Below are 11,168 nucleotides of genomic sequence, written 5' to 3' on the forward strand. Positions count from 1 at the left end.
GAACAATAAAAAAGGGGGGAAGTGGGTCATCCGCCGTACAGCCCTGATTTGGCACCCAATGACTTCTTCTTATTCCCACACATCAAAAATAAATTACGTGGGCATCGATTTTCGACCCCCGAAGAAGCGATTGATGCATTCAAATCATATGTTTTGGAGTTATCTCAATCGGACTGGAAAAAGTGCTTTGAAAATTGGTTCAAACGCATGCAAAAATGTATTGATCATCATGGAGAATATTTTGAAAAACAATAAAACCAATTTCGATCCTACATATTTGATTTTTCATTATTAGGCAAAAAATATAAATAGCAACCCTCGTACCTTCTCTGAATAAACATACCTTTTTTTTCCAACGAATTCGAACTTCTGGCCCCCAAAATATAAGATATATCCCCAATTAGGGAAATATGGTCCCCATAATTTGGTCATGAGAGGAATCCAAAGTTTGGACCCCTTAATGTTAATTTTACTTTTTTTGTGTACTTCGCCATATCTCGAGAACTTTCTAAGATAATTGAAAATTTGTTTGCACACAATTATGAAATTTGTTTTTCCAAGCATGATTATATTCAAAATATAGCTTTTAGTACATATTGATTGTTTTATTTAATAATGGTGGTAAAAATTTTGACTTGTAAGGTATAAAATTTTTTGCGTCATTTTAATGTTCGTAACTTTATACAGCAAAATAAAAAAAAATTTTTTTGAAATCCTTGGAATAGTTCTTGAGAAATTGAATTTCAACTATACGACTTCTTTAAAATTCAATTTCTCAGGAGCTATTCGACGGATTTTTCTCAAACTTTGCATTTTGTCATGCAATATTACATAACTTAAAACGACGTAAAAAAGTTAGACCTCATAATTCAAACTTTTTTCAACAATTAATGAAAAATAATAAATATTTACTAAAATTATTTTTTATCGCGGAATTATCTTTGGATAAGCGAATTTAAAACTACGATCAAAAATGTTTTAATTCGCTTAAAAAGTTCTCGAGATATGGCGAAAAAGAAAAAGTAACCTTAAGGTATCCAAAATTTAGCCTTTGTGTTTGATTTCGTAACTTAAAATATCGTCAGCACTTATTAATTAGCATATTTGAAGTCATGCCCTCTAGTCATTAAGATTGAATCCTAAAACCTGAGGATCCGATCATTAGATCAAAAGTTACTCAGATTGGCCCGTTTTCTTTGTCGCACTGTACGGTGCAACAAAATATGAAAATCGTGAATAACTTTTGATCTAATGATCGGATTTTCCCTCCGATGCTGGGATTCAATCTGTCTTAATGGTACGAGGACTTAATCATCAATACGCTAATCAATTAGTGGACGCGACATTTAAGTTGCAAAATCAGACCCAAAACTCTACTTTGTCTGAATAAACATACATTTTTCTTTTGACGGTTTCAAACTCTTCATGTTGAAAAAAGGGGAGCAGCCTTAATCTGAAAGGCATGATTCCAATAGTTTGTGTATTCAGGAGAGCGGTTGAAAGTTTATTTTAATTCCAACTTAAATTTCACGTTTGCATATTTATACATGTCTTCGGAATTAATAAAGCGGAAAAAAATATTTTTGCGCAAGACTGTAAATACCTCTTAAGTCATGTGTTATGTTTTATTATTTATTTCCAGGGGGTTAAGCCGCCTGTTTGCTGACACTCCCCAACTCCGATGATTGCTTCGCAATAATTGCTGGTTTTTGGCATAAAACAGTTGAAATTATTCACTTAATAGTTTATGTACTAAAAAGAACACTTGTGCCTCCACTACTCAAATGCAAATATTTCCCTTGTGATACTATTGAAATCTGTATGTGAACATGAATCATTTTTTTAAGTAATAACTTTTTGGAATAATATTTAAAATTAAAAGTATATTTTTATAACAAATTTGGTGAGTCTCTCATTTGTAATTAAATATTTTTGCTTACCAAATGGACTGATGTATATTTTAAATAAAATTTTTGAATTCATCACTTTACGCATGAATCTGAAAGTAAAGTTTTAAATCATTTACCAAATCTTTTTAACCGTAATTCATAATTGTATATTAATGTAATTTGTACCAAAAAATAACAATTATAAAACAGTTAATAAGATGATACAACGATTTAAACAACTTTAACTTAAAATGTAACGTAGAATAACATTACTTTAATAATAATAAGTTGTTGTTGTTGCTAATTCCCATCTGGTCTGACGGGGTCAGACCAGATCAATGAATCCGTTGATATTAAGAAAATCCGAAACCAGAATGGGAGAAGAATGAATAATAATAAATAAAACAATCCTCCAAAATTCTTAATTTAGAAATCAAGCAAAACCAAATACGTCATAATAGAAGTACATGTAATTTTAATCTTTAAATTAGGGAAAGAAAAATATTTATAAAAAAAAAAATTGTCTTATAATCAATTTTATACGTGAGGACAACCAAACCAAAATGAAAATTAATGTGGGAAAATGTGATTTCCAGGCAGTAAAAACGTACTGACAACAATAGAAAACTGAGAAACCATGGATTTTGACTTATAATAAGATAATAAACAAAAATTAATTTTGAAATAAACTAATTTTGAATTTTTTATTTCTGAAAAATTAATTAAAATTGAATCTGAAAAATTAAGTACTGAAAAATTAATTTTGAAATAAACTAATTTTAACACTCTAATTTAACATAGGACTAAATGGTATAATCCAAAACTTAATGGCTCAACTTATAAAAATATTTTAAAATTATGATTTCTTTGAGATGGCGAAATTCAAAAACTATAAATTTTTTTATTGTCTTCATGGCCAAACTACGTTTAACATATTTTCCAGATTGCTGCTTTCTATTTTTAGGGTTCAATATTTATTCAGAGGAAGTACGTTTTTATATCTGACTTCTTAACTAAAAATACCATTTTCAGAACTTTACAATACTTATGGTTAGTTTCTGGAAGTGTTATGATTGTGACCCAGCACGGACATTAAATGAAAAGTTACTCCCAATTGCTCTACTTCTTATTCTGCGCTGTGCATATGTATCTTGAAAATTGAAAAAAAAAAATAAAGATCTCTTGTTAAGGTTTATATAATTACTACGGTAAATTCATTCAAGCCAGCATCATAATCTTTTTACTCAATGAATTAAACTATCGAAAAGTTAATTGCTTCTCTCAACCAGGGGCGTACGCAAGGGGGGGGGGTTAGGGGTTTAAATACCCCCCTTGAGCTCAGACAAAGTGAATTTACAAAATAATACAGACAGAAATAAAACTTTCAGTAGAAATTATGCTGGCTATTATTTTTTAAGACTATATATTTCTATTTACCTTATGCCTACTTTTTTTTCTCACGGTATTTCTCAGAATACTGAAAAAAACATTTACTATAATAGAGGTGTACTTTTGAAATCAAATTCACGTGATACTGTTACGGGCGAGCCCCGATCGCTGGTTCCTTTCTGTCCTGTCAGTCGCGATAGTTTTCGAGACTAGCTGGCATTCGCGAGGTCTGGAATCCTAGACGTTCTGTCGTCTTTGAGACAATTCGAGAATTTTGTAGATGCGGTAAAAAAAATTATATGAAAGGGGGAACGGAGTACAGTGGAGTTAGTTAGTCAGACTAAGAGATCTGCCGCTTGTCTTTCGGAGCTTGTTTCTAAATCTGTTTTTTTTTTGGAGACACTGTGCTCGTTGAAGTTATTCATTTCAGCTCGAAACTTTGAGATCGCAGCTTAGCGGATATTTCTGTGCCAATATATATGTATATATTTTTTCTGTTCTTGGATCTTTAGGATGTCAAAACGCATGATTTTAACAATTTTTAATTACTTTGAGAAAAAATCACGACCTGAAATTAGTGAGGTGACAGCATCTAGTACCAATGTAAGTTTTTCTGTTGAACAGAAATGTGATACTTCCGTTGAAGAAAACGTTTCTAGCGTAACAGAATCTGATGAATATGAAAGCGGCCCTCAAAGTGTTACTTCCCACCCATATGACATTGGACTCTTTTCAGAAGATAATACACGCGAGGTTAAAAATATGTATATATTTAAAAATGTTTGGGAACCCAATCCAACATTTGTTTTTCCTGAGAAAGGAAAAAGAAAATTGAAATTTCAATACAAATGGCTTTATCGCTGGAAATGGCTTGCATATTCAGAGGTTAAGGGTGGTGCTTTTTGCAAATTTTGAGTACTTTTCGCCCCAAGTGGTGCCGGTTCTGGAAAGCAACCTTTAGGCCAACTGTACAATGTAAAATTTGACAACTGGAAAAATGCTGTAGAGCTATTTTCTGAACACGAGAAATGTCTTTCTCACAAAACACAAAAAATCGATCGAAACTGCTGGGACATTAAACGATATTTTACTTGGAAAGATGAAACCTGTGGATGAACAAGTTGGCAGTGCAGCAAGCAGAAGAAAATTAGAAAATAGTAAAAACATTACTCCAATCATTGAAACCATCCTATTTTGTGGAAATCAAGGTCTCGCTCTAAGAGGACATAAGGATTCGGGAATAATTTCTGAACAACCAGGTGAAGAGAACGACGGAAATTTTCGGGCATTGCTTTGTTTCCGGAGTAAGAACGATTCGACTCTTTAGAACATTTTAGAGTCAAGCAGAAAAAATGCTCAGTATACCAGCCCTCGATTTAAGAACGAAGTTATTGAGGTTTGCAATATTTTAATCCTGCAAAAAATAGTCAGCAAGATTAATGATGCAACTTGATTTTCCATTCTTGCAGATGAAACAACTGATATTGCAGGTATAGAGCGATTATCGTTATGCGTTCGATATGTCGATAAAGAAAATTTTAACGTCACCGAACAGTTTTTGCAATTCATTCCGGTGCATGACTTAACCGGAAAAGCAATAGCATCAACAATATTAGACCAATTACAGTCTATGAAAGTTGATATGAAAAAGTTACGGGGACAGGGGTACGATGGTGCTGCATCAGTGAGTGTAAAAATTAATGGTGTACAAGCCCACGTAAGAAGTATTGTCCCATCAGCACTCTATGTACATTGCTCTGCTCATAGCCTCAATGTGGCTGCATCAAATGCAAGCGAAATAACTGGCATTAGAAATTGCTTAGGGACAACTAAAACATTATACGACTTTTTAAATACGCCAAAAAGACAGTATGTCCTATCTTCAGCAATAGAGGAGATGGAAACCAGCTCTAAGAGGGAGAAAATTAAACAGCTATGTGCAACCAGTTGGATGGAAAGATACGACTCAGTAACCGCTGTGGTGGAACTTTTCGAGCCTATCGTTGAAACACTACAAAAAATATCAGAATGGAAGGATAAGGAATCAGCTACCCAGGCTAATTCTTTACTTTGCACAGTATCTAATTGCCAGTTCGTAATATCTTTTTTGTGCATTTACAAAGTTTTCATCATAACAATCCATCTCTGTAGATACCTACAAAAAACAAGCATAGATTTGACAGAGGCAGTGAGTCTTGCAGAAGATGTCACTAAAGATCTAAAATTGATGCGTGAAAATGCCACTGAAACGTTCTCTGAAATATTCAGCTCTTTTTCTCTTATGCTAACAAACATTGGATCTTCCACTTCCATGCAAATCCCTAGAATGATGGGAAGACAGAAAAATCGCGATAATTTTCCTTCATCGACACCGGAAACATATTTCAGAGTTAGTGTTTTTATTCCATTTATAGAAAATTTTATAACACAATTAAACTTAAGATTTGTATCGCATCGTGATATTTTGAAAGGATTTCAGTGTCTTCTACCTGCCGATCCTTTCATTTGCCAACCTTCAAACATAAAGGCTTTTGAAGCATTAGTGGAATTTTACGCTGGAGATTTGGATACCTGTAAAGAAAGCCTTAAGTCTGAACTAAAACTCTGGTATAAAAGATTAAAAAGGATTAGTGAAGACGGAGGTAGTGTTCCAAAAACTGCGGCGGATGCTCTTGGAATGTGCAATAAAGATATAACACCAAACATTTTCAAACTCCTAGAAATATTGGTCGTTCTACCTGTTTCAACAATTGCAAACGAAAGATCCTTTTCGACTTTACGCCGTTTGAAGATTTATTTACGCAACTCAACGGAAATAATAGAATGAATGGATTGGCACTCTTAAGCATTCATAGAAAATTTACCCCAGCTGTAGAAGACATTTTAAACGAACTTGCAAAAAAACCCCGTCGTTTGGATATTACTGTATAAATCAATAAATTTTCAGTGTGTTTGCATACTGGTTTAATTCCCTATTTGTTGGTAAGTTATTTTTTGGTTAAATTAATTGGTTTTCTATGGAATATTCACATTTATACGGTTATTATTTAGGTAGCTGTTACAGTAGTTTTTTCTGACTTGATTTATTCCTACTTTTTAATAAAAATAAAATATTTTACCTCTTATTATAAAAAAAATTATATTCTTAAACTTAAAATATAAAAAAAAATTTAACTAAACAATGTTGTCTAAATAAAAAGTCAAAATTGTCTAGCTGTCTAAATTAGGGAAATAATAGTGCTTTATTACATACTCGAATTTCTTTTAGTAATTTCTGAAAATTATGAACCCCCCCCCCTGAAAACATTCTGCGTACGCCACTGCTCTCAACATAGTCGATCTATCATAGCGTTGTCTATGCAGAGGTCTTTTTCCCTTTAACTTTGCCAAAAAGGCGTTTTTACACCATCGACCTTCATGCATTCTCGACAGATCACGAGTCCAAATTGTCATTCTTTGTTCGCACATTAATCTGTGGTTTATGATACCAGGGCCAACGCCAAGCATTCGCCACCTCACCAAATGCGATAAAATCGTACATTTGGCGAATAAAATTGTGTTTTGGCAAAAGTATCGGTGAATGATTTTTTCTTCTGGAAAGAAAGACAAATCTATATTTAAGTCGATCTTTAAAATTGCGTAAAAATGAATTTTTCCATACAAATCAGTATTTTTAATTAGAGTACAGTAATTTTCAGTAGATGCGGCTCATTACCAATTAGAATTGCGTCTAAATAATATGAGCCTGACAGAAACTACCATAAAATAGTTTTCAATGGGAAAATATAAAACATAAAAAATTATTAAGATTTGCACTTGGAGAAGACTTTCGAAAATACTCTTAATATTTGATAATTTACTGGTTAATAATTTGAAATCCTTAGAGCGGACCTTGAATATGCATACTTGTCTGACCGTATGCTTTACAGTGATTCAAAATATATGCCATTAAAGCAGTTTTAGCAGAATATTTGTGATTAAAAATCTGTAAAAGAATAGAAAAGAAACTTTTTGAAGCAGTTTTTCTTTAACTTAATAGGTTTACCTTTTTACCATTGCTTCTCTTAGAAATATATTAACAACTGCGCGACTTAATGAGAAATATGTTAACAAAATTAAAGAGACACTGTTGTTTATTTTACAGTATTATGACGAAACTTAACTAAATTTACTAAACAATAAATTTGTGATTCTGATTATTTAAAATTCCACTTTCAAATTCCCTACAAATTTATGTCTTTAAAATCCTATAGTTAAAACTAAAACCAATTGAAAATGAATTTGGTAAGTAAATTATACATATTAATAACTTGACATACTAATTTATTTGAAAATTTAATAAAAAGAGCTGTTCATTGAGCTGATTCATATAGTTCTGCAAAATATTTAAAAAAAAAAAAAGGACATGATTATAATCATATCTGAAATGCAAAGTTATCTATACTATCTATACAAACTCAAATTCTATTTTTATACGATAGAACAATAATCTAAAACTTATCTAATATTATAAATATCCATAAGCAATGCGAATGATAGGAAAATAAAAAAGACTTGAAGAACAATCTATCAGAAAAAAGGTCACAGTAAAAAAAAAGGATCAAAGTTTCGTTGATCGTAAATTCTTGTAAACACTATAAAGTCTCTCAGATGAGAGCAAAACAGTTAAGAAACACTACAAAACATTAACACACTGGTTGAAACTCGTTTTATAGCACTAACCAATACAATTAAATCAACCTGATACTCATTCACAAGTTATCCCATTGTAAGTTCCTGAATAATACACTTGCACCTAACTAAAACACTTGCACTAAATTTACTAGATCAAAAATATTAGTTCTATATGACTTTGATCATATATCCGGATGTTATAGATTAAAGTTTTTACACTTTTCCTTTGCCTTGTCGAGCTCAAATATCAAAAAAAGGTAGAAAGGTAAATACTTTATGTACATCAAACTAGAGAGGCATAATGGGCTATTGGCGACAGTCAGGAAAATATCCATAAAATAATCCGAAGGCGTACCATCTCAATTTTGATCCGCCGGAGAGGTGGACGAGCTGACAGCATGATAACTACGAAAACAATGGTTCAGCGGGTTCAAATCCTACCGTATTCCTTGATGTAGTATCTGTACGCTGCTCTTTTATACTGTTCTTCAACTTGACAAGAGTTTATAAGCCGTACCTTGAATTGAAAGCACAAGCCGTCATGTGTGTAATAATAAATAAATAAATACTAAATTAATCACTTCACCCGCCTGGAGATAGCAAATTCAATTCCCGTTGTAGCATTTAACGTCTGTTAAAAAAATTCTGGGTGATTGCTTCTGGGCAGGGATAGCCTAGTCGGTAGGACGGTGGGCTCGTGTACACGAGAGCGTGAGTTTGAATCCCACAGCCCCCACCGTGACAGAATCCCCGTGTATTAAATGGTGAATGGTACACGTTAAATGTTTCGGGGTCACTAAGTACTACAAGTTCCCCTAGCAAATCGAAACATCTGCGGGGTACTGATTTGGAGATTGATCGCTCTCTGGTTCAAGTCAAAACTACGATTTGTGGATAAAATAATGGAGGGATCCTCACTGTGAAACTGGCTGTGACGTGTGTATGGTTGAAGTAGTATTCTTGGATGATGGTGCCGCTAAAAAACAAGAAACGCACCTTCCGCTTTAAAAATTCACTTGGATTCCCATAGCAGGGCTTGCTGATATTAGCAAGTGGTACTAATAACAATAAAGAGCAATATCGTTTTTTTTTCTTGTGATGACTGTCTCTCAGTGGACTAATTGTAAGACACGGTTTGCATAGAGAAATAAAGTAAATTATTGTTAGAGAACATTATGTATCTTTTAAACTCAGTACAGTTAACTATAATCTCACTCTCCCAGCTAACTCAGTACTTATCTGAAAAACTAATATTAACATTTAAAGCAAATCTTTTTTTTTCTCTTTTCTTTTCTTTTGTAAAGAAATATATACCTAAATTAATCTAATCGATTTCACAGTGCATTTCAAGAGAGTGTAAAATAAAAGGTAACAGCAACTTCCTAATTTTTTTTTCAATATTAATTTCAATAAGTTAATTTTTTTCCCTTCAAATTTCATCAATTACTAACTGTACTTTGCTCGCGTTGCAATGCCACCAATTTGAACTGTATATAAAAGAAACTACGTATATCGAAATAAAAATAATTTACTCGAATTACCAAAACCAATTACCAACTTTACCAATATATCATTTTAATGAGTTATATGCAAGGCAAAACCGTGAAATCTCTGACAATTATTGAAAAGTCCCCTGGTAAGGAGATTTGCACCGATAAAAATGTCAAGTGAATTTCATTTACCTTAATTATTTCATTTATATTCAGCAATTTCTGGTCAATGAAATTTTAAAAATTACTTTTTCTTTCTTTAAACCGTGTAAATTTATATGTTTTGATGACATTTTACATTTCATATTCCGTTTCAAGTTATTGAAATTTTTTTAACGAAACAAAAAAGTCGTACTAATGTAATTTGAGATAGGTCGTAAAAATCGCTACATTTTACTGACAAAAATGAAGCAATTAATTGTGATATTAAGGGCGCTACTGATATTGTAGCAAAAGATTCTGGTAACTCTTATCTAATATAGTAATTTATTTCAGTAATTTATATCTATAGTAATATAGGTACTGTGTTAATAGATTTTTTTATCCACTCAAAAGAAGTGTAGTAGCCTAAACCTAGAAGTATTGAGACTGGTATCTTTAACAGCAATTTTCCAGTAAACTTCTTAATACTAAATTTTATTAAACAAAATTTAATTAAATACCTGAAAACCTGAGAAGAAGAGTACAACTGAAATCATACGGTTATATCTAATCACGTAGTTGTGCATGGCTTGTGGGAATGAGCCTGATGATATAGCTATTAGGCTTTGTTTATTACCTAGCTGAATCAATTTTAAAATCAGATTAATTGGATACTTGCAAATGACGTCAATTGCAGGTATCGAACTGAAAAAATGGGAATCGGGTAAAGTGCTAAAAAATATGATATGTGCATCTTCTTAATATTCTTAGTAAATAATTGAATCAAATATCTACCTATTTTATTATTTTCAGGACTTTTTTCTGAATCAATATTTTTTTCTAAGTAAGATTCGTGTTGTTTCCCAACAGAATCGGAGAAATGTCCCCAAAACACAATGTCTTGAATAATGAACAAGCTTCATAAATACTAACATAAGCTCCTTACGTATTAGTCTTGATCTGGAGGGAGATGAGACAATGCTCAAGGCATATTGTGTTCCTGCGTAATCAATCTACAAGAGAATATTGAAATGGTCTGAACAAAACATAGGAATTCAGAAGCATAATCTAGCGTGGCAGAAAATTGATGAAATAAATACGTGGATAATCTATCAGTAATAATATTAATACAGAGCAGCAAATAGTTTAATAAAAAACGAAACTTTAATAATATTTGCTCAGCAAAATTAATTGCAAGGGATTCGCTGGAGGATTAATTCTTTCTCACTTTTTCAGAAATGATTTGAAATTGAAATAAAAAACTATTACGAGTTAAATAACTTTTTTTTAAAAAATACGATACGAAATAGAGATGGCGTTATAATTTCCAACTCTAGCGTCACCTATGATAAAATTATGCCATCGATCTATAAGGAAAATGCTGTGAACACGAAAAAAAAAAAAAACATTTTACTTACCTTTAATAGTTTGCATACATTTAGTGGCTTCCGAACATTTGTCATTATCTGTTGAATATTTTTCGGAAACTTTTATATCGTGTAACACTTGGGCACTTGGCAAAAAGGAGGGCTTTGACAAGAGAGCACCGCCAGGGTGCAATTGTTAGTTGGCTCAAAGCTCCCCT

General features: G+C 32.2%; 1 protein-coding gene across 1 annotated transcript; it reads left to right on the forward strand.

The window, feature by feature from the left end:
* Positions 1-4,377: 4,377 nt before the first annotated feature.
* On the forward strand, positions 4,378-6,105 carry LOC107453705 (52 kDa repressor of the inhibitor of the protein kinase-like). Its single transcript, XM_071183469.1, has 2 exons — positions 4,378-4,582; positions 4,748-6,105. Exons 1-2 carry the CDS (start codon positions 4,378-4,380, stop codon positions 6,103-6,105), a joined length of 1,563 nt encoding a protein of 520 aa, XP_071039570.1.
* The last annotated feature ends 5,063 nt before the right edge of the window (positions 6,106-11,168 follow it).

The sequence above is a fragment of the Parasteatoda tepidariorum genome, chromosome 7, assembly GCF_043381705.1.
Source record: "Parasteatoda tepidariorum isolate YZ-2023 chromosome 7, CAS_Ptep_4.0, whole genome shotgun sequence".
Lineage (NCBI taxonomy): Eukaryota > Metazoa > Arthropoda > Arachnida > Araneae > Theridiidae > Parasteatoda > Parasteatoda tepidariorum.

Coding starts and splice junctions, on each gene's coding strand:
- LOC107453705 (XM_071183469.1), top strand. CDS start 4,378: ATGAAACCTGTGGATGAACAAGTTGGCAGTGCAGCAAGCAGAAGAAAA. Junction 4,583..4,747: donor GGCATTGCTTTGTTTCCGGA/GTAAGAACGATT, acceptor CCATTCTTGCAG/ATGAAACAACTGATATTGCA.